The sequence below is a fragment of the Panthera uncia genome, chromosome D4 (genome assembly GCF_023721935.1).
Source record: "Panthera uncia isolate 11264 chromosome D4, Puncia_PCG_1.0, whole genome shotgun sequence".
Classification (NCBI taxonomy): domain Eukaryota; kingdom Metazoa; phylum Chordata; class Mammalia; order Carnivora; family Felidae; genus Panthera; species Panthera uncia.
In genome coordinates, this window is record NC_064807.1 from 82,880,290 (window position 1) to 82,903,795 (window position 23,506).

The window sequence follows — 23,506 nt, forward strand, 5'->3', positions numbered from 1 at the left end:
TTAACTGCTTGGAAAAAATTTCTCAACTATTTCATTTTAATGTGCTTTAAGGGTAAAAAAAAAAAGGGGGGGTGGGGGAGAAAGATTTTCCTCATCAAACATTTGAAACAAAATAGTTCTGAAACCCTGGCTTCAGATCTCTCTGGGTGTGGGTTTTGAGTGGTTGTCCTAAAAGAAGCTGAAAATAGCATCTCCCTCACCTCAGGCTGTGGGGTGCTGGCCGGGAAGAACCCCCAAACCTTCTGAAAGTGGTTAAAAAGAATTGGCATTCAGTGTATGTTAATGCACATTGTTATTCTTTAACATTAAAATTCCACTAAAGTAGTAATAATTACTGTTAATATCTTCCAGTGGAAACTTACAGTAAAGGAGCAATAGTAGAAACAGTATTTAAAGGAGAGCTGCAGCGTGATAAGAATGCAAATAAGTGTTATTAGCCTAATGATTTTGCCGTCGCCATGGTTGTGCGGCACCAGTGTTGTGAATATGTCATCCGGCACCCGTGAATTTGGAAAGTGTGTCAAAACACAACTTCAATTAGTTTGCTCTAATTATGGCTCTGGAGAGTTTGTAACTACATCACTCCTCATTAAAAGAGATTTTCTTATATGGATTAATGTAATATACAAAGGAAAGTTTCAAAGTTCCCGACGCCGTTTGCTCCCGCAACGAGGCAAGCTCAGAGCGGGGCTGTGATGGATCCTGGGTCTGCTGCTGCCACCGGCCTGGCCGAGGCAGGGGGCCGAGCGGCGGCTGTGGCCGGAGGGGAGCCGTGCAGACTCTGCCTGGGGCAGCCCATCCCTCCGTCTGGATAATCGGCCTCCTGCTGAAGTGGCCAGTGCAAATGGAGTTTGGACGATTTCCACAAGAGGGTAAATGAACCCATCTCAAGCCTTTAAGAGAAAACTGCTGATCTGCAACGAGGAGGATGTCCCTCGTCCACAGCACCTGTGGCGTCTGGCAGCCGGCTCAGCCGAAGGAACTCAAGACCTCCCGTGGCCATGTGCAGTGTGTGAAGTCAGCCTTTGGTCCTGTCCTGGGGGCCTTGAGGGAGACTTCCAGCGAAAATTTACTTTGGGTCCCGCGGAACCCCAGGGCATCTGTGAAATGTCAAAAGTCTTGTCCCAGAGTGAAAGACCGTACTCGAAGGAAAGGATATCTCTTGCCTAAACCGATAGGTAGTTACAGATGCGATTGTGGAGCTGTCGCCGTTTTGAAAGAAGAAAAGTCCACATTTTCTTAGGCTGTTACTGACTTCCCTCCCCTTGGACCCCTGCAGCGCCCACCTCTGCGAGGCCTCCCCGCGCAGGGGCCGGATGGCTACCCCAGGCCTCCAGTCCGCTGTACGAGGACGTTTCCTTGAGCTCTGCTGCCCCTCCCCACGCCCCATCCTCCTGAGCAGCTGGCCACAGCATCCTTAGGACTCCCCAGTGTGGGGAGCCCGGTGGTACATTTTGAATCCAAGAGTTAAATTGGAGAATGCTTGTTGAGTGCACCTGGGTTTGGAATGCACCACCCCCCCCCACCCCCTTATTTATACACCCAATGCTGGATATCTAAAATACAGCTTTGAATACATTTGTACTTTTTTTTACCTCTGTTTCTCTTTGTCCTTATTTCTGGTGAGTCCGGGGTGGGGGGGGGGGGTGTAATGAGTGACTTGGCCTTCTTTACACCACTCACAAGCAGTGTTCCCTCGAGCGCGTTATCTTGCTACTCTGAGCCTCCGTTACCCCTTCTGTGAAGGTGGGGATAAGACCGTCTCCCTTGGAGATTGTTCTGGGGACTAAATGGGGGCCACATGAAAGTGCCCCACCAGACACACCGTGGGCCCTCGTGCACGTGGCCTCCTGTCTTGGTCCAGGGTTTCTTTCCGAGTCCGGTCGGAGCGTGAGCACCTCATTCCCTGAGACCTCTCTGTTGCCACCACTTGGCTCCTGTCGGCCCCAGCCGTAGCTTCAATCACACCCCCCTCTCCGGCCCAGTTCTCACGGAGCCAGACTGTGGGCGCGGGGGGGCCCCCGCAGGGCTGGGGCGGGGATCGCTGTGCTCACAGGTGAGCAGCTGGTGAGGGGTTAAGATAGTAATTGTGTAAGTCTTCCAGGCTTTCTCCCAGTTCTGCGATAATTTGATGAAGAACTTCACCCTAATTAAATATTCAAATTAGGAATAAGTGTCAATATGGCTTCCCATTGCCTGGAATGATGATTAATTGTATTCAAAACTCTAGTGGCCCACTGTAATCTAAACTGAACCGTTGTTCTTGATTATTTCTGCACCACACTTGCCATGTTTTTGTTTTAAGATTTAAACTAGTAATTGATTTGCCATATGCTGTCGAGCTGCACATACTTTCAAACTGCACGTTGAGGAACTTGGGGAGTTTGGAATTGTGATTTCCTTAGTCTTCCAGTGGCAGTTTTCCTGTCCAATGCAGAGTGATTTGGTTGGGAGAACGTGGTGTCTGTGTTGCCCATGAGGAAAACTCATTATATAGTCAAGTTGGTAGGCTGAAGTTGTATTGATCGTGGCACGCGAGTTGCTTGAATGGAAAATGAACAAATCCGTACATTTGGTTGGTGCTTTGCGTGATTTCGGCAAAACAGCATGTTCTAGTGGAAAAAAGGATCAGGTCAGATCCCAGCTCGGCCAGTTTCTTTAGCTCTGTGACCTTGGGCAAGTCTCTTAACCTCTCTGAACCTCCTTTCCCCTGGTCAGTAGAGTAATACTTACCTTGCCGGGTTGGGCCAATTAGGGATGAGTGTGAATCGTGAAGAATAATTGAGGTGCTCAGTAAGTGGTAACTGTCCTAATAGATGATTGCAGGAACAAAGGCTTCATGTCATGCACCCCCCTTCCCCACCTCCTGACCATCAGGAGTCTGAAACCACCTCCCACTTTCCTGACTCCAGGAGCCACCGTTGCTGTTTCTTACTTTGTGGCATCTCCTAGCTCATTGTCTTGACTCATGCTTTACTGTCTCATTGTTTGGGCCTTTTCTCCCCCAACCCACGGTCTTTCCTCTTAGCAGATGGGACCACAGCTTCCATGACCCTGCACTGGACACTTCCTAGGGTTTAGCAGAGTGCCTGGTGCAGGGCAGGCACTCAACAGATGTTTGTTGTTTTATGCCATTGCTTTAAAATTAAAACCTAGAACCTTACTTGTATACCTTCTATTTAGAGCTTTTTTACTTTGCAATATAGGCAATTTATGTTTCAATTTACTTATAGATAAATTCCTAAAGAGGAAAGATAGAAGTCTCATGTGGCTCTTTTCATTTTTTTTTTTTAAACTCTATTCTTTTAGCACAGTTGTAAGCTCACTCTAAAATTGAGGGGAAGAGATTTTTCATATATCCCCTGTCCTCACATGTACGTAGCTTCCCTGTTATCAACATTCCTCACCAGAGTGGTACTTTGTTTGTTTGTTTGTTTTTAAACCAGGGATGAAACTACACTGACACATTGTAATCCCCTCAAGTCCGTAGTTTGGGTTTGCTCTTGGTGTTGGACATTCTGTGGGTTTGGACAGATGTATAATGACCTATGTCTGTCATAAAATCATTCGGAGTATCCTCACTGCCTTGAAAATCCTCTGTTCTGCCCATTCACCTCTCTCCCAGCCCCTGGAAACTAGTCATCTTTTTTACTGTCTCCACAGTTTTGTCTTTTCCAGAACGTCCTAGAATAGGAATCCAGTAGCATGTAGCCTTCTCAGATAGGCATCTTTCACTTAGTAATACGCATTTATCATTTGGGTTTTCAAACGATCTCTGTGCCAAACCTGTGCTTGGCATATAGTAGGAGCTCAGTTAAAAACTGGCGGACCGAGTCAGTCGCAACATATGACTATGGCAGCCTTGTGTGCCTACCGACACCTCAGTCCGTCTGCCCTTGGGCAGCATCAATTCATTGGGTATATTTGGAATTCAGTTTCAAGTCTGAGCATAGAAAGTTTGTGAGATCGTGAAGATCATCGTAGAGGAAATAGGTCTTTTAGGTTTTACAAAACCTCACTTGACTCTGCTGGTGTCAGTCACAAAACAAAACGAAAAATGTCTCATCAGCCCTTAAAAATGGTAGTGAAACTTACATGTGGTAATTTCTTTCTGAGGTTGGTTCCAAAATCAACGAGAAAAGAAAACTCTCCAGACCGAAAATTATTTTAGGCCCTAGAGTCCTTAAAGTCCTCAAGACTTTCAGTCTCAGTGGAATGAAATTGCAAGAAAAAATCGCAACATTATCTCTCATTATCTCTGGGTCTTCACAGATCTAAATCTAACTCAGAACTCAGTTTGGAAGCACAGGGGACCTGGAGTGGGAATCCTCTGCGAAGTCTTTGAGGATACCGGTGCTGGTCGGGCTTTCCAGCTGAAAATGATTCATTTTAATTACCATCCAGGGCGATCTGATACCTGAGCATATGGTCCTTAAGAAATAAGCTTGCCCAAACTGTCAGCGAGTGTGGGCAATGGTCAGGGACCTCATTCTGACACCGTTGACCAGCCTTGGAGAGCGGACGCTCTAGAAGGTGCTTATTAAAATGCCAGCAGGTGCAGCGAGGGTCCCCTTTCCTGTGACTCCCTCACCCTGCTTGTGCCAGGTGTTTTATAAGAGCCTTTTTCTTCATTAAATGGCATTCATTAAGCACGTCCTTACACCTGGCACAGAAGCTGTGTGTCACAGATGACTTCTTCCCAATGGTGTTTTGCAGGAATAAAGTGGAATTTCATTTAGCCATTTGCCGTGTTCTTTCTCCCCCGACCACCTCCACTCAATTATTGTGGCTTTTGCATATTCTATTCCTCCTCCCCCCTCCCCATTGTGTTACTTTCTTTTGCACACTACCTCTGGTCCTTGTCCACCAGCAGGCAGGTTAGCTGGAAAACAAGATGTTCCTTTAGCACCAAGTGCTGTGCTGTTTGCTTTCGTATACGTTTGCTCAGCTAACACACCCGGCAACTTCTGGCCTCTGCCGTCTTCCTTTTACTGATAAAAAGAAGAATAACTTCCCATTAGAAAAAATTAACACATAAAAATATATGAAGGGGGAGGGGGATCCACACTCTCAGCTCAGACGTCCGTGGTCCACACTGTGATCCCAGCCCTGCCACCAGCCCAGGGCCATCTCTGCTGTGATCTGATGTATCCTTTCAGGTCCCTTTGGTTCTTGGGTGCCTGTTACGTATATGGGTACCCACAGAAATAACAATGTGTGTAGGGTTGTTTCCTACTCAGGGTTTGTTGTGTTTCATTTTGATCAAACAACTGAGTCTTTGAGATTTGGCTGTGGTGATAGAAAAAGTCTGGCATTTTCCTTCTTCTTCTGTCCTAGTTCAGTATTAAAATGAACATTTTCCCAATTCACTGCTCTGACAAACACAGCTGCAAGGATGCATCCACGCCTCTCCTGCAGCTGAGTTCACGCTCCCAATAACATGGTCAGCACCCTCCCCCAGTTCCACCCAGAAAACCTGTAAACATCATTTTATATCTGCAAAGTATTTTGGATCAGAGACTTTATAATGTTCCATAAATTATGTCATATTTATAACCTAACGCTCTGGTGTTTGAGTAGAGCGTCACGATTCTGAGCTGAATTTTGTAGTTTTCCCCGTCAGGGTTCAAATCCAAACTGTGTCCCCCCACCCCCCCAGGCAAGCTGCTGAGCCTTTCCGAGGCCATCTGTCAAACAGAGATGATCTCAGCGCCCAGTTGTAGGATTCGGGCGGGGGTTACGTGATGCATGTGAAGGGGAAGCCCTCCGAAAATGTCGCTAAGGTTATTTGCCTGTTTTTATCTCCAGTAAGTCTTTTCCCACATTTCCGGTTATTTCCTCAGGCTCCATTTCTAGAGGGAAAGAAAAAACGCAGGGCCTTTGTTCTGCTTTCTTCCCCACTCTTAAGTCTTAACTTCAAATCCTTTGGCGCATGTTGGAATGTATTTCTTTCAGAGAAAGGGACGTGAATGGTCTTACTTTGTCAGCGTCTTCACCTGTGAAAGACAACTTGAGGGAATAAGAAATTGCTGGAATTCAGCGCTGTCTTCCTTCAGAACCTCTGTGGCTCCTTTGTCTTGAGGCAAGTAGTATGATAGAGGAAAAGTCTGAAGTCACTGTCGGTGTCTGCCAGGATTCGTCTCGCAGTGGGTCTCTCTTCACTGCCATTTCTGGAGGACCGTCAGCCCGGTTGGCTTCTTTCTTTAGGTGTTTTTGTCTTCTTTTTTAGATCAGGGAAGTATTTTCAGCTTCACTAAAGTATACTCAATCTAGGATAAACTGCACCTATTTAAAGTAGAATTTGATGAGCTTTGACATATGCTGCCATCACCAAAATCATCCTGGAATATACCCACCACCCCCAAAACCTCCTTGTCCTCCTTCATAGTACACCCTCCCTCCTCAGGCAGGCGCTGATCTGCTTTCTATCCCTATGGGTTAGTTTGCATTTTCTAGAACTTTACATAATATAACGGAATGATCCCACATGAACTTTTTACTTTATTTTTGACTTGGCATAATTATCTTGATATTTACCCACCTTGGGTTTGTCAGCAGTTTCTTTTTTATTGTTGAGTAGTATCCATTGCATGGATATACATACTGTGATATATTTATCAAATCACTGGACATTTAGCTTGTTTTTAGTTTTTATTATTACAGATAAATAGCTGTTTAGTACATTTGTGTATAAATCTTTTTTTTAATGTTTATTTTGAGAGAGAGCGAGCAGGGGAAGGGCGGCAGCGGGGGGGAGGTGCAGAGAGGAGAGACGGAGAATCCCAAGAAGGCTCCACACTGTCCGCGCCGAGCCCGATGCAGGGCTCAAACTCAAGAACTGTGAGATCACGACCTGAGCCAAAATCAAGAGTCCGACACTTAACTGACCGAGCCACCCAGGCGCCCCCTGTGTCCGATTTTTTGTACAGACTTATCCTTTCATTTCTCTTGGGTAAAAATCAAGAAGCGTAATGGCTGGCTTGTATGATGGGGTATGTCAAACTTCCTAAGAAACTGCAAACTCTTTCCTGCAGTTGTACCATTTTACATTCCCACCAACGACACATATGAGTTCCAGTTGCTCCTCGACCTTGCCAACAGATTGATACTTTTAGCCTATTTAACTTTTGCCGTTCTAGAAGATGTGCGGTAGTATTGCACTGAGGCCTCAATCTGCACTTCCTAATGATCAGTGAGGTTGAACATCTTTTCGTGTGCTGATTGCACATTTTCTCTAGTGAAGTGTGTGTTCCGATCTTTTGACCATTTTTTTTTAACTGGATTATTTGTCTTGTATTAAGTTGTAAGAGTTCAGTATAAATACTGGCTATAAATTGGATATGTGTTTTGCAGTTATCTTCTTCAGGTCTGTGGCTTGTCTTTTCATTTTTGTAACACATCTTTTATTTATTTTATTTTATTTTTTTTAATTTTTAAAAAATGTTTTTATTTATTTTTGAGACAGGGACAGAGCATGAGCGGGGAAGGGGCAGAGAGAGAGGGAGACACAGAAGCAGGCTCCAGGCTCTGAGCTGTCAGCACAGAGCCTGACACGGGGCTCAAACTCACAGACTGTGAGATCATGACCTGAGCTGAAGTCGGACGCTTAACCATGAGCCACCCAGGTGCCCCGTAACACATCTTTTAAAGAATAAGAGTTTTGGGGTGCCTAGGCGGCTCAGTTAGTTAAGTGTCTGACTCTTGATTTCGACTCAGGTCATGTTCTCCCAATTCGTGAGTTCAAGCCTGGCATTGGGCTCTGTGCTGACCTCAGGAAGCCTGCTTGGGATTCTCTCTCTGCCCCTCCCCTCCCAATAAATAAATAAACATTAAAAAGAGTTCTAGATATTGAAGTTGATTTTTTTTTCTTGTATAGTTTGTGCTTTTCTGTGTCTTATTTAAGAAATTTTTGTTAAACCTAGGGTCGCAAAAGCGTTCCCCTTCGTTTTCCTCTAAAAGAGGCCATGCTATGCCTATGAAATCAAGATGCATTTAAATTAAAAGTATCAAACTCTAGGACTTCTAGACTTAACAATTTGCCCCTTCTCTTTCCTTTTTTCTTTTTTTTAATTTTTTTTTAATGTTTATTTTTGAGACAGAGACAGAGCATGAACGGGGGAGGGGCAGAGAGAGAGGGAGACACAGAATCGGAAGCAGGCTCCAGGCTCTGAGCCATCAGCCCAGAGCCCGACGCGGGGCTCGTACTCATGGACCGCGAGATCGTAACCTGAGCTGAAGTCGGACGCTTAACCGACTGAGCCACCCAGGCGCCCCTCTTTCCTTTTTTCTAAGAACAGTTCTGTGAGTCTCGGGTCATTTTATCAATGGTGTGAGGAAAACCTCAAGATTCATTTATTTACATGTGGCTATCTAGTTCCAACACCATTTGTTGAAAAGATTACCCTTTCTTCATTGAATTGTCTAGGCACCTTTGCTGAAAATCCATGGATCGTATATGTGTGGGTCTATGTCTGGACTCTCCATTCTGTTGCATTGATCTATAGGTCTATCTTTATGCCCTAATACCACACTGTATTGATTATTGTAGCTTTATACTAAGTCTTGAAATTAGGGAGTCTGGAAGTCAGGATTTATTTAGCCGTGAGTCTTTATTGATTTTTGCTTGAAATGCTGGAAGCCCTGTTGACTTCTATATTTGGTTGGGTATTTTTTTCTTTTGATTAGGCAAGCTTTAAACTTTTTTTTTTTTTAATGGTTGTTACTTTTAATTATTCTGATTTCTTTCTAACACTGAGAATGTTGAGATTGGTTTTCTGTGTTTATCATAGTTTTCCTCATCATCTCTGTATTCTTTCTCTACATTCCAGAAAATTTGGGGAGATTTCCACGATACTACTGATACAGGTTTTCTTAAATTTTATTTCTGTATTTCTAATGCAGATAACTTTCTCTGTATCCTACAGTAAATTCTTTTTTTAGAGCGAATTTCTTGTTGTGTGACCTTTTTTATAGACCTAGGTGTGAGGATATGTATTTCTAGACTGGGTGTTGACCAAATGGCAGGATGTATGACTTCTCCCCACATCTCATTTAAGTGCTCATTACTTGGGAGACATCCTGAATCTTCATTACCTTTCTCTGTCTTCTTTAGTTTTTGTAGAGTCTCTGTGAGAGGAGACTGGCCAGAGCCATCACTGGCCCTACAAACCTTACAGTCCTGGTTTTTCTAGGGCACGTATGCTTTCATCCCCCTGATTGGATTTTTTTTCAACTGTCAATTCTTTGTCCCAGTGTGAATGAATAAACAACTGTTATTCCCCCAGTATTTTGAAGATCTGCTGTTTCCATCCAGAGCGGTCTGCCACTTCTGGCCTTGTCCCCCAAATACAAGTTTATATTCTCTGTTTGCTCACTACCATTCAGAAAAGGGATTCACAGGGTCATCAGGGAACTGTGAGGTAGCTCTCATGTGACAAGTGTCATGATCCAGTTACTATAACCAGACACCTGACTCCTCTTTACTGGCTGCGTCTAGGCACTGTCCCCTTCCCACTCTGCTGAGGCTGTTAAATCAAGATGCATTTAATCAGAGTGTATCAAAACCTAGGCCTTCTGGACTTCATAATTTTGTCCCTTCCTTTCATCTTCTCTAGAATAGTTACTGTGAATCTCTTGGGTCATTTCCTATTTTTATTCCTGCTGTGTCTCTTTTCCTTTCTATATGTATGTATATAATTTTTTTTTTTTTTTTTTTTTTTTTTTTTTTACAAACATGTTCTAGCTCTGCGATTCCCCCTTGCAGGGTTCAGGTAAATGAATAATAGGTTAAAGCAAAACTTTCAAATATTTTAGACTACTTTATTCTTTTTTTTATTTTTTTTAATGTTTTTATTTTTGAAGGAGAGAGAGATAGAGCATGAGCGGGGGAGGGGCAGAGAGAAAGGGAGACACAGAATTCGAAGCAGGCCCCAGGCTCTGAGCTGTCAGCACAGAGCCCGATGCGGGGCTCAAACTCACGAACTGTGAGATCATCACCTGAGCCGAAGTCGGACGCTTAACTGAATGAGCCACCCAGGCGCCCCTAGACTACTTTATTATGAACTAAATTCTTGGAAATAGTTACTTGCTTGGCCTTAGCAAGTAAGTCTTGTCCTCTGTCTTTTTTCCGCTTGTGAACATTTTTTAACTTTTTGCCACAAGCACCTTTTTCTTTAATGAAGAATACTAAGACCAAGCCTTTGTTCTTTTTCTTCCTACTCTTCTAAACCCCACCCCACCAACTTCAGACCTCAGGCTTTTGCAGACTTCCAACACATTGTCCTACAATAGTGGTCTTTAAGCTGGTTGGTCTAAGACTTTCATAGTTTTAAAAATTGGGGATTCCAAAGAGCTTTTTGTTTAAGTGGCTTATGTTTATCTATAATTACCTTATTAGAAATTAAAACTGAGAAACACGTGAAACACAAGAATATGCAAGGAGACATCAGAGCGAGCGATGACCTCAGAAGTCCCGCAGCTTCTGAAAACTTCTTTCTGCTTGTAAGAGGAGGGGTGTCTTGGTATTATTTTTTTTTTTTAATGTTTATTTTTGAGAGAGAGCAAGCAAGAGTGCAAGCAGGGGAAGGGCAAAGAGAGAGGGAGACAGAATCCAAAGCAAGCTCCAGACTCTGAGCTGTCAGCACCGAGCCCGATATGGGGCTTGAACTCACAAACTGTGAGGTCATGACCTGGGCTGAAGTCTGATGCTTAATCGACTGAGCCACCCAGGCACCCCGGTGTCTTGGTATGATTATGAAAATAGTTGTGACCCTATGGACTCCCTGAAAGTGTCCAGAGGTCCCTGGAGCACACACGGAGATCTCCTGCCCCCCCGAAGGTGGGTCTAATACAGCTGTCAGCCCCGGAAAAACAGAATGGGAGCTGTAATTTCACACCACAAAGTTTGTTCTGCATATGTGCGTGAACATGTGTGCACCCACGCGTATATAAGAGGTGAGAGATAAAAGTGACGTCTGTCTCCCGCCTTGAGTCTGCCTCTGCCTCACCAGCCACCGTTCCCTCCATGCTGCCCTCTGACAGTTCGAGAGGACAGCAGGCATCACGGCCGCCTGGGCAGAGCCATCTTCATTATATGTGGCCACTGGGTCCAGAAGATTAATGGTAACATTTTAAAAATTCACACAGACCTGGAATCAGCACTAGAAAATACAGATTTAAATTAACAAGGAAAAAGCAGAATCCCATCAAAGGAAATAAATCGTGCTGGCAACTATTGTCACATAATAAAATGTATTCTATAACTGAGGGGCTTTTATATGGAGCTGTCTGCAGCTTAGTGGCCATGTTAATTGAATAAGGTGCCTAAAACTGACTTGGGGGAAAAAAAATGAAATTTCCCTCAGCATCTGTTTAGCCAGAGCCCTTGTCAGCAGCATGTGTGATGCTGACCTATTTGTTACAGAACCGCCAGCCCCTCCTGCGGAGAGAGGTGATCACTCAGCAGGGCGTGCCTGTCTCCTCCAGGCTGTTCCCCGGTGGGGAATGGGGAGGAACATTAGATAAAGCTCCCCTAGGATTTAGGGGCTCTTCTAGTTGGAATTCCCCAGTTACCAAACAGATTTGGGAATAGTGAGCCATCATTTGAGTCAAGTGGCAGAGATTGTTGGCCTCTGATGGTCGATCCCTTGTTCCAGTGGTCCGAGGCCTACTAGGGATGGTTCTAGAAGGTCTTCATCTCTAGGTGCCCCCCTAGGTAGAGCGGGTTTCCTGAGTCTTTGGGTCTTTCTGGCCTGCTAGTGATCTTTATGAACACTCTTAAAATCTAAAACACATTGCTCTGCTCACAGAGTAATCAATGACTTTGGGGCCCCTTGAAGTGACTTCACTGAACTTGGTGTCTTTGGGGGCACCAGCAGCCATCACTGTCGTACACTTTTCAGTTTTGTTGGATGCCATGGAGTACTCGTTCTTCTAACCCCTCTGGATTGGGTGCTTCAGAAGAGCATCTAGTGTCCACGGTCTGCTGAAGCACCTGGCTGCTTCCTTCTTTCCTCTGCCAGCAACATCCAGCATCATGAATGGTGCGTTCCCTTAATCTCTTTAGACCATGAGGTTATGGGAAAGAAGCCAAGGTATTGAGTTAACCAATCACAACTTCAAGTGTGAAAATTAGGCCTTTGTATCTTCCCACCAGATGCTATAGTAACAGGCACGGGCTCTGGCTGTTACAGTCTTCTAAAATGTTTTAAATGGCTGTAAAATTATTTGGTCAGACAGTTGTACCATAATTTTTTAACCAGTCCCCGATTATTTGATATTTTATTCCACTTTTTTGCATTTTAAGCAATGCCGCGATGAATGTGTTTATGTTTATGTAAAAATATTCACGAAGCAGAAATAGTTGCATTTTCCAAACACTTAACCAACCCTGTCCTGGGGATGAGAAAGAGACAAATGGGAAGTTTTCCCGTAAGTCTCCCCACACTGTCTCTAAGTACAGGTCAGAATCAGATTCACCCTTTCGTTCAGGCATTAGGTAATCTTACAAGGCTCTCCTATTTTTAAGCACCCACTGTGTGCAGGGCACTGTTCTAGGCACTAGGGCTTTGGTGGAAAGAGAAAGTGTAGTGGAGATCATGTTCTGGTGATTTGGAAGTGAATCGGACAGTCCTGCAGAGTGGGAGGGGTCTGCAGAGAAGAAAGTGGGGTGTCATAGGAGCAAGCTGCTGGAGGAGAGGTGCCCCAGCAGACATCTAGGGGGTGGCCTGCGGGGGGGAGAAGCCAGCTTCTGGAGAGCTGGGGGAAGTGTGTTTAAGGCAGAGGGAACAGCAAGTACAGAGGCCCTGAGGCAGGAATGAGAGTTCAGGTTGCTGTTTGGAGGAGGTGAGTGCAGGGACCGTGAACAGGACAAGTTCAGAGAGGAGGGATGGGCTGGAGCTGGCAGGACGTCCCAATGGTGGGGCAGTGGGATTTCATTCTCCCGCAGAGAGAGGACACCAGTTGGTTCTGTAATGGTCCTGGGCTGAGGCCCTCATGAACAGGACTCTAAAACAATGGCAGGAGCAGGAAGAATCAGAATAGGATCTGTATGTGAAATTGTCACCGACACTGACTGTCTGCTCTGCCTCGTAGCGAGGTGTGCACCAGCAGGCAACATACCCTCACTGAAGGGCACCCAGCGCCTAGGGCGGTGCTGGGGTTTGAACCCGCGTCAGGCTGACTGCAGGGTCAATACCGTTCACCACCGCCACCGCTCTGCCTCCCTGGGTTTGTGGTTGGGCCGTGGGTTGTCCCATGCTGTTGTTTTTCCCTTTGTGAGGTGGTATTAGAGGGACTGTGGCCTTCCAGGGTCCTCAGGCTAGCAAGTGGCAGAGATGTTGCATCCTTGACATCACTTTCAAGAGGGGCCTAGGGATGGACCGTGCAGTCCTCACTCTGTGTAGCCGGTAGTCAAGACGATACATCAGGACAATTTTCGGGTAACGGTAATAATCTCCGGAGGACACATAAACTAACCTTTTCATTAATTCCCAGCTTTCTGTTTGTCAGCTTTACCTCAAAAGCCCCAGTCCCCTGTTCTATTGAATAGAGTTAACTATCCTTATCTGAAAAGGTTGCTGGGAAGATTAGGCGAGGGGTATATGTAAAGAAACTCAGCCCAGTGCCTGGCGTGGGGTCCCCCCCCCCCCCGACCCCAGGGGACGTAGAATTTCCTTTTGCTCTGAGACGCCGCTGAATGCAGAGCCTCCCTGGTTCCTGTCGTCTGTCATTTTCAGGCTAATCTGACACCGCAGCGCCCCTGGGCCACTTCTCCTTCAGCAGGTGACTTTTTCTTCCTCTTTAACCACAGGTTATCTGTCCCCTCGGCCCCAACTGTCCATCCTCATTAAGGGAGGCCTTGCTGAGCCTTTTCAACCTCCTGTTTGTTCCCACGTCCCCTCCTTCCTGTGGCCAAACAACAGAAGCGAAGAGCCTCTATTTGCAGCATAGGGAACTCTTCTCCCCAAAGCTGTCTCTGGTCCGGGGCCTCTCTTCCTGCCCTCTGAATGCTGCATCATACTCTTGCAGGAACCACTGTAGCTGGAGTTTTGGGTAACTTCATTTCAGTTCAACACGTTGCTATGGAGCAATGACTCTGTAAGAGGCACAGCTGGGTCTGCAACTTGAATGCTCTTTTAATTTCACATGGACTGTGAAAACCATACATTGTCTAGAGTAGGAGATCAGAAACCTTTTCTCTATCCTCCCCCCGCCCTCCACCTCCCATAGATTCCCGACCACCACGAGTACTGATCTCTTCTTCCATCATGCCTGTTTTCCTCAGAGCACAGAGGAGTGGGATGCGTGGTCTCAGAGGAGACTGCTTGAGTCTAATTGGCAAACACACATGCACAGAAACAAAATAATAGATGCTATAGCCATTTATGTCAAAAAGATCCAAAGGTTTTAATGGAGTAGGCTGAGCACTTGATGTGGTCAACATATGTTCAACAGTTGTCTACCCTAGGTCAGAAATCGTCCTAGAAAATGGAGTACAAAACTGATGAGCTTTGGCCCTGCTCTTGAGGTCACAGTCATGTTAGGAAGGCAGACTCGTATCAGATGCTTCAAGTATATTGTGAGAACTGGAGACAGCGGCGGGGGGGGGGGGGGGGGGGGGGGGGGGGGGGGGGAGGGGACCTCTGTGATCCCGGAACAAGCCCAGGGAAGGTTCTAACAAAGAAGATATGATTAGGTGGGGTCTTGAGGGATGGATAGGAGTTTGGAGGGTAGGTAAGGAAGAAATGGAGATTCTAGGAAGGAGAGCAGCATGGATAAAGAGTCAGACTAAAGCATGAAAAAAAAAAAAACCAAACATGGCATATTCAGAGGTTTACAGGACTTTCCCTCTTCCTGGTAGAGGGAAAAGTGAGTGACAGGAGACAGAGTTGGGAAAGGCAGGCTGGTGTGTGAGGGCAGCTTGAGTCAGGGTATGGATGCAGGTTAGGTTGCCCAGGGAAATCGTGCAGAATGGGGCGCGTGCTAAACCAGAACCCTTACAAATGGCAACTTTTTAAAAAGTTGGAGGAGGAGCCAGAAAGGACCATCTGCAAGGAAGGGAGGCTGGCCAAGGGAGGGAGGGCTGCAGAGCCTATCAGCCGGGCACAGCCTGATGCCCCAGGGAAGCAGGAAGGTTCAGACCAGGGAGTCCACGTTGAGTGGGGCAGCTGAGGAGCCCCACACCTGATTTCTCTAGCACATCCTTCATGTTTAAGTCCTTTGTATTCTAGAAGTGCCCCCAAACCATTCATTTAGAGGGCTGCAGCAGGACCCTTTGGCAGGAATTGTTAAGGGTCTACACACAGTAAGTGCTGAATAATTGCAATTGCGTGATAATCTCCGTTGTAATTTGCTGCTCCGTTCCCGTACCGTGGCGTCTCCGCTTTATTTCCTCACTTTCCCACAGGCGGGCATTCTTTTAAAATTGCAAATTGGATCTTGTCACATCTCTGCTTCAAAGTCCTCCTGGATAAAGTCCGAGCTTATGCAGGGCCCTGCTGTGCTGTGGCCCCGTAGCCGTTTTCAGCCTGGTCCCACACCCTCTCCCGGCCTTCAGGCTCTGACCACTCCGGCCTCCTGCCAGTTAGGAGGCTAGTTTTGCCCTTCTGCCTGTCTGTCCTCCATTCCCTGCCCCCCTGCCCCCAACACAGCACTTCCTGCTTTCCATGTGCAATCACATTTGTAAGCAAGCGTTCCTGTAATGTGGTGGGCATTTTCATGTCCCCTCCCTGCCTGCTCTAGGGTGACCTCTGCCCACACAGGGGCCGTGCCTGTCCTGCACCCCTGCCCCGGGCCCCATCTGTGTGTTCTCGCTCCAGACCCCTTGGCCCGTCTCTAACCACTGAATGGCTGTGCTGGCCCTGTCTTCTCTTCTGGCTGCTGGTTGACTTCTTTGCCACCGTCCAGGTCTGACGGTCTCCTGAAGTCCCGCTAACACCCACCTCCTCCACGAGCCTTCCTTGAAGGCCTCCAGGCCCTAGAGTAGCCACCGCACTGCACAGATGTGTGATGTCCTTAGTTTGCTTGCATGTAGCTCTTGCAAGTGCTTTCAAGGCTTGGAAATCTTAAGGAATGGCAGCCCTGCAGTGTAGTCCTTCCCTGGCTTCTGGAAATCCCCTCACTGGTGCAATATCAGCGTCTGCCTCAGCCAGCTTCGTGGATGTGCCGCCGGGACCGGTGCACCGGGGCCCAGCCTCGAAGGGCCCCACGCTTGGCACAGTGCTCTGCTGTCCGCATCTTGAAATTTCCAGTGTTTGAACCGGGGCCTCCCATCCTGCACCGGGCCCTGCACTCGCCTCCCAGGGGCGGCACGAGGAGCCAGGAGAGAGTGCGTGAGATCTGCACACCCCGAGGCCTGGCACACGGCGAGCACCCTCTGCAGGCTCACCTGTCATCATTTCTGCTCCGCTCAACCACAACCACAGTCAATAATTCATTCTTCTGTTTGCTCAGCTTCATTGACTAAGTGCTGTGGTCAGAGGCGCCGATCAACTGTGTAAAACCCTTCTGCAGCTGCTCTTCATCGTCTCAGGGTCCCAAACCTGGCCAGCCTTCAGAGTCACTGCTGGAGCTTGTTAAAAATAGATTTCTGGCCGCACCCCAGGCCCGCTGAACCCGACTCCCCAGGGGCGTGGCTGGGACTCTGTAGTGTTAGCAAGCTCCCAGGTGGCTCTAATGCCTTCATTTGTGCTGTGACGGGCGGAACAGAATCGGGAACCTTCATCCTAGGGGATAGAAACCTTGCAGTAACGCATTCAGTGTCCTTTCCAGCGCCGTTTCCACGTGTTCCCTGACCCTGTGCCAGTGTTGGCTTTCCCTGACTCTCCACTGAGTCCCTTGTACTGTGTCGAGACCCATGTCCTCCTCTGAGAAGGGGCCACTAGAAGCCCATCCCCTTTGTTGGAACTCTTGTGCTCACTCAGCACGCGGGCGCATGTCCTGTTCCACAGTGGCTTGCTTCTGTACCTCAACACCCTGTAGCCTAGGAGCTCCTTCAGGGAGCTCCCCTCTGCATCCTTAGTTAGCATCAGTAATGAGCAGACATTCAGATTGACTACACACACACGTCAGGGTCTCCCTGTGCTTCTGCCTGCTGGTGGCCCTACACTGCTAAGTGCAGCCTGTGCTCAGCAAAGCCCTCCTCCTCCCCCCGCCCTCCCGTCTTGGTTCAGCCAGGCTGTTCCGTGACATAGGTGTTTGCCTCCATGCTTAACCCTGCAGCCCAGCAAACCGAATGCCTCTACAGCCTTAGGCGCTCATCTTGTAGCCAAGAGGCTTCTGCTCGCTCCTGGCTTTGCGGAAACAGGTCTTGCCTAGAGAACCTTCCTTCCTAGGAGGCTGGGTGTACAAGAGTCATTCCTGGAGGTCACACGTTTGTTGTGTGAAAAAAGGCAACATGTACAACGTAAAGCTTGCTTGATGTAATAAACGTTCCCTTCCTCCGTCTTTTCCCTTTTGGGAACGACTGAGTGTGGCCAAAACTCTGGCTTCTGAGCTATTTCAGGCCACCTCCCAGTCATACCAGGAAGAGGCTTTATTGTTTGTTTGTTTGTTTGTTTGTTTTTTCTATGCAGACCTGTTGGGTTTGAAATATATTTCCTATCGTTTTCATCTTTTTTGCATTTGCTAAAGGCAGCTGATGACCACACTAAATGGCTTATCTACTTTGATTGAATACTCGCTTCTGCTCTGTGCGCACTGTGAGCTTTAATGGCCAACACCTGTGCCATAAAAGACAGTGTTGAATCAATCAAAGGTGCTTTCCTAAGCACCTACTGTGTGCTTCTGCCAGAGGGGGGAACATGCAGGCATAGCCATTCAGAAGAGCATGCCATTCTGATTCTCAGTGATTGTTAGTTTTCCTGGACTCACATGGTAATAATAATGCTCAACACCTTTGTTCACAAAGTGCTTCCTGCACGGTTATCCTCAGTGGCTCCATGGGACAGGTGTGAAAGCCACTGGGTGGATAATGAGCCAAGATGGCAGAACAAACCGAGACTCCTGTCCAGAGCCTAAGTATTTGCTCCTGCTGGTATATCTTGCCCCGTGGGCAGAGGTCGAGACTAAGTTGCCCACCTCCTTCAAGCACCTGGGGTTGGACATGCCATGAGGCTTGGGAAACCCTTTCCTCCACTTGGATGTTCTTTTAGGAATTAGAAAAAAAGGTCACTTCTGATGCCTGGAAACTTCGGGATTCCTTGGGGGAATTCGAGCCGTTGGGGGGCCTGCTCACCAGGGTGCCCCCACCTCACGCTCTGTGCTGCTGCGGGCCGTTGGTGGTGCGGGGGCTTTCTGGGCCTTGGGGAGTGCTCTGCGTGCCCTGTAACCTCCTTTCTCCTCCGTCTCTTTCTTAGGCACATCTCTCTAACGCTCCCTGCTACCTTCCGAGGCAGGAACAGCACTCGGGCTGACTATGAGTACCAGCACTCCAATCTGTATGCCATATCAGGTACGTGGGGCCTCCGGTACTGGCCAGCTACCGTGTCTGTGTCCCGGGCACCACCTCCCTCTGCGTGTCTCCTGGCTTCGAATGGCATCTGTCTTCCCTCTCTCGTTCACCCTGCAAGGGGCCTGTTCCCTGCAGAGATCAGCCCTTTCCTTCCTTTGTGTCACCTCAGCACTTAGAGGAGGGCCAGATACTCCGTGTGTTTTGAGACTAACGATGAAAAACAATGTGTGGATTTCACAAGCTTGAAGGGAGGCTTCCTGAGAATAGTCCCTGTATTAGTCACCTGCCAGGGCCAGGGCAGATTGCCCCTGGGGTCTTGGGAGCAGCACAGAGCCCAGGCCCGGTCTGCTCACCAGCCCACATCCAGGTCTGTCCGCACCTCTCGTTTCCCAAAGCCAGATTTGTGGCCCGAAGGGACACCAGCGGTCTCCCCTCCCAACCACCATCGTGGGGGTCTGCGATTTCTGAACCCGGCCTTGAAATTGCTGGTGTTACTTTGGCAGGAACGTCAGCGGCGTGAGTCTCCCTTTTCACCTTCACCCGGCAGGGGGACTCCTGCAACCCTTATTACAGAGTGGAGATTCATTAGGTGCCTGGCAGCACAGGTGACCCGCTAAGAGCGGAGGAAACCCGCAGGCTCACCTCCGATTATCCTCGGCCTCCAGTCAGGGGCGTTTGTGTATCAGGGGAAGTAGCAAATCGGTGCCACTTACCAGCGCACACCCTTAATGGTGAGTGACGTTTTGAACACGGGAACATGGCATTCATTCATGTACCATAATGAATCCGTTATTTAAAAGGTAATCTTTTTTCTAAAAATTGCAACTTGGGGTTACTAAATAGATGAAATAGAACAATGGTATAATTCATGTCAGTATCAGTTTCTCTTGTTATGATCACTCCCTAATAGGTTTGGAAGTAGAAGCAAAAGCCCGTTGTTCGATTTCTGGGTGGGGAAAGGGAAGGCCAGGGATGTTCTGAAAGCCCTGGTCGCCCCAAAGGGTAGAGGGAGCACGTTGTCTCAGAAAAGCACCTCCAGAGAGGATTTCTTTTGTGCTGTGGCCATTTCAGCAAAGTCGACAAGGAGCGTAACGAGTGTGGAAAGATGACCTATTTTGTAGAAAAGCTGAATATTTCCCCAGATGCTTCGTGGCATGGTGGTGCAAAACAGGTCTGTGAAATCCAGCAGGGCGACCCCGTTCCGAATGCACATGAGGAAAGCTCAATCAAAGCAGATGACTTTTTCCCTCCAGCTTGCAAATCTTTTTCCAGCCACGGTGTTCAGCTCCCCCCACCTTACCTGGGTTCTCTGATGGCTTTCCCAGCTGTTGACATTTCTGCAGAAAAGGGCCCACAGAGTGAAATCTCCCCTGGTTTGGCAGGAATGTTCCTGTCTGCCTCTGGACCACTGCTTCCTCGCCCCGCGGCTTTGATGAGGTGTTGTTAGTTTAGCAATACCGAGGTAACAGCCTCAAGACACAGGGGAAGCCATTCAGAAACTTCCTGTTACATTTATGTAAGTGGCAGTCTGTTGGGTTTTATCTTCCAAACGTCTACCGTCGAGGCTACGGCAGGGCCGTGGGCAGCCCCGGTCTCCTCGGCGGCTGCGGGCACCAAATCGCTCCACCCGGGTCCGGGACGGCTTTGTTGTAATGCTGCCAGGAAGAGTCCGCAGGGCCTGCTGCCTCCATAAGGCCTGCAAGCTCAGCACTGGGCAACCGTGGTGCAGCTGGGAAGCCTGCCCGCCCACCCACCAGCTGCCTGCCTGCGAGCCGTTCTGGTAGAAGGGAACAGAGACCACCCCCACCCCCACACCCCCCGCTCCGTATGAACAGGATCTGGCGCTGAGTGGCACATCTCAGTTTGGTATCGCAAAGTTAAGGTTTCAATGGTTTATTCCAAAGACACTCAAGGCAAAGCGTGCCCAATGCATGGTCATCGGAGCTCTGCTGGTAACCAAATGAATGGATCATCCTGTTCTGGACCGGCTGTCTGGTGCACGTTCACCACAGACTCCAGGGGCCAGGCCTTTGGCACACACCCCTGGTGCACTCTGGTTCCTTCCTGAAAACATTCAATCATGGCTCCCTTCGTTTGTAGGCCCTTCCAAAGGAGGTTTCCAAACTAAGTAATCAGAAAAGCGAGCCGCCCACTTGTAACTCGTATGCGTCGTTACTAAAGTAATATTTACTCTTACACCTTTTCTCAAAGGCACACCTGTTAATCTGTCCTCTTTCCTGTACCTTCCACTGAGACGGTTCGCGTGTGTCAGGCCTGCAGGGGAAGAGACGGTGCTCTGAGCTGCTAGAGGAAGGGGAGGAGAGAGTACGGAGCCCTGGCCTGAGCACACGGACGTGTTCGTGAACTGTTTATGGGAGGGAGGAAGGAGAGCCTTTAGCCTGGTATCTGCCCTGCTCGGGAATCCTCTCTCTGACCCCTGGGGCAGGCGATCATCCCGATTGGCCGTTCGAATGCCTCTGGCATCTGTGCCCACTACCTCCGGCCAGCCCGTTCTGTCTCTGTGGGGCCCTCCCTTGTTCAGCTGGGCCCTGTCTTTCCACATGTCCATGTTCATTCAGCCGTTTGGGGGTCCAGATGCAATCCATCAGCCAACACGTGCCAACTGTTCCGCCAATAGCTCTGTCTTGCCCACGGAAGTGGGATGAGGGGCTTCTGCTGACTCAGTGCTGAAATCCTGAGAGGCTCCTGTCCCCTTGCTCAGACACCCTGTACGCTCCTCACACGGCCACAAAGCACACCTTTGATCCTCCCGCTTCTGCCAGTAAGAACTTCAGAGAAATACTTAGCGGTGTACGAAGAGACTCATCCACAGGGATGAGCCATGCTGCTTCTTAAAAATGATAACACTCAGGCAAAGGGGTTGGGGGATGGAGCTCGTAAATATCCAAAACAAAAGCAAAGGGTTAAATTATGAAACGTTCTTACAATGGCCTTGTCAGGCATGAAAAAATGATGTGGATAAAAAAGTGTGCATGGATGGTAAGTGGCAACCGGAGTGTGCAATGTGATTGCATTAAAAAAAAAAAAAAATATGTGAAGTCTGGAAAGGTCTGGGAAGGTACCTGCCAGGGTGTTTCCAGGGGTTTTCACCAGCCTTGCCTGCTCTTTTTTTCTTTTTTCCTTCTTTGTAGTGTCTCAATTTTCTATGTTGGCAAGTGTTGCTTTTATAATAAAAAGCTTAGACCCGGAGTTCATTTGGCATGCTCTTGGCCCCACTGGCCCCCGTAAGTGCCTTGTCCTTTCTGAGAGCTCACAAGCCTCCTGACTCAGAACGGGCTTCTAAATTCTACTGGAGATCACTCGCAGGCCACAGGTCAATTATCTTCTTAGGGTCCCCTTTTGAGAATATGTGGGTTTTTTCTATTGTCCAGTCCCCAGAATCTCCTGTCCGCCGATATCTCCCAAAGACCGCTGACTGCAAGGCTGATAGCATCTGGCCTGTTCCACTGGTGGTACAGAGGCAGAGTGAGCATGAGAGCCTGGCAGCTTGGGCCATCTCCCCACATCACCATGTCCCTCTATTCATTAGGGCTTGAGGATGATTTTCCTGGAAAGAGGAGCTAGAAATGAAATGGTGGGTGCCTGGTGTGGCCCACTTGACTATCCGTGTATGTGAGAGCTGGCAAACCACTTTTGTTTAATTCTTACATTTGACGAATGGCAGCTCGTGGGCTCGTGCTCTCCTGGCGACGTTCTAACCTGTGTGTTCCCCTCAGTTAGGTGCCTCTAAGACCTTCCCTCCAGAGAGGGCTCTCCTCAGGGCCACATTGATTTTTCTAGATTCCATCCCGCATCCCTGCTCCTGAGTGTCCTCGTTCTGTCTCTCGATGCTGGTTTTCTTTTTCGGAATATCTTCTCTCTCCTGGGAAGTCTTCTGTTTTAGTCCCGAACAATAGCCTCCGACCCTTCCTTTTCCCCCTTAGAGCTGTTTTAGATGTCTAGATGTCTGATTTATTTATATTCCACCTGTTCCAGACAGATAGAAGGCAGCTCCAAAAATAACACGTAACCAAATCAAGGTGGAAGTGAAAACGGAAGCGTGAACAAAAATATAGATTGGAAAAGAGGGGGTGCGGCTGTGGGCGAGGTTTTTCACAAAGGGGATTCTGGGTTTGGCTCTAAATCAGGACAAGCTCTATATGGATAAGAATAAAAATAAGCTGGTTGCTTGGGAAGAGCCTAACTATTCCTTTTACGGAATTCTTCCTCATAAAGCGGGCCCTATACGATGCTGTCTGTGGACGGCAGAACAGCCCCTGTTCAGGGAGTTTGAGAAGGACAGCCTGGAGGCCTGTGTACTGGGGGATCTGCTCGTGTTTGAACCCCTAACATGCTTGGTGGTTGAAGGAGACGTTTTCAAAATGTTCTTGTGCCTTAGGGACTGGAGCCGTGGGGAGTGTCAGGAACGAGGAGCTCCCTGACCTCCCGTCCACCCTGGACGGCGCACCTGGGCCATAGGCTCCCATACCGAGCGGCTGTGCCACGACATGCCCGCGATCACTTTTTCTAACCAAGGAATGTCTGCTATCGGACTTAGGGCAGTTTGGCTTAACGAACAGGAGGCAATAGGCATGGGGAACCACGCTGCGCTACCCTTTTGTTTTGTTGTTATCAACTGATTTAGACCTCCAAGTGCAGATTTTTCCCCAAAGAACTCATTTGTCTCCCTTTCGAAAAAAAAAATTGACATAGTAGTGTAAAATAGTAAAACTATGCAAGTGCATATAGGAACTGGCATGCAAGAAAGACCAAAATCTCAAACAGTCCATGAATTCCGGATGAGCCACAGTGCAGAAATACCCGGAAGCCTCACCGCATGGGGGGCCGAGGGGCCCGGCTTCTCTTCCCTTCGGTACGTAGGCAGTTGGCCTTGCTGATCTCTTCATTTGTCCATCAGCATGGGGCTGACCACAGAATTGATTGCCCACACCATCACTTTTGAGAGTAGAAGGGGTCCCCACTTGCACCCGGACAAAAGCTATAACCTGGAACTGTCCCAGCAGATGGGCGGGGGGGGGGGGGGGGGGGGGGGGG

General features: G+C 48.1%; 1 protein-coding gene across 3 annotated transcripts in view; it reads left to right on the plus strand.

Moving 5' to 3' along the window:
* MVB12B (multivesicular body subunit 12B) overlaps positions 1–23,506 on the plus strand; it is a 183,058-nt gene that overhangs the window by 81,789 nt on the left and 77,763 nt on the right. For all 3 annotated transcript variants that reach the window (XM_049637998.1, XM_049638007.1, XM_049638016.1), the window contains exon 6: positions 18,357–18,451. In XM_049637998.1, the coding sequence (XP_049493955.1) occupies positions 18,357–18,451 (95 nt within the window). The remainder of the gene's footprint in view (positions 1–18,356; positions 18,452–23,506) is intronic.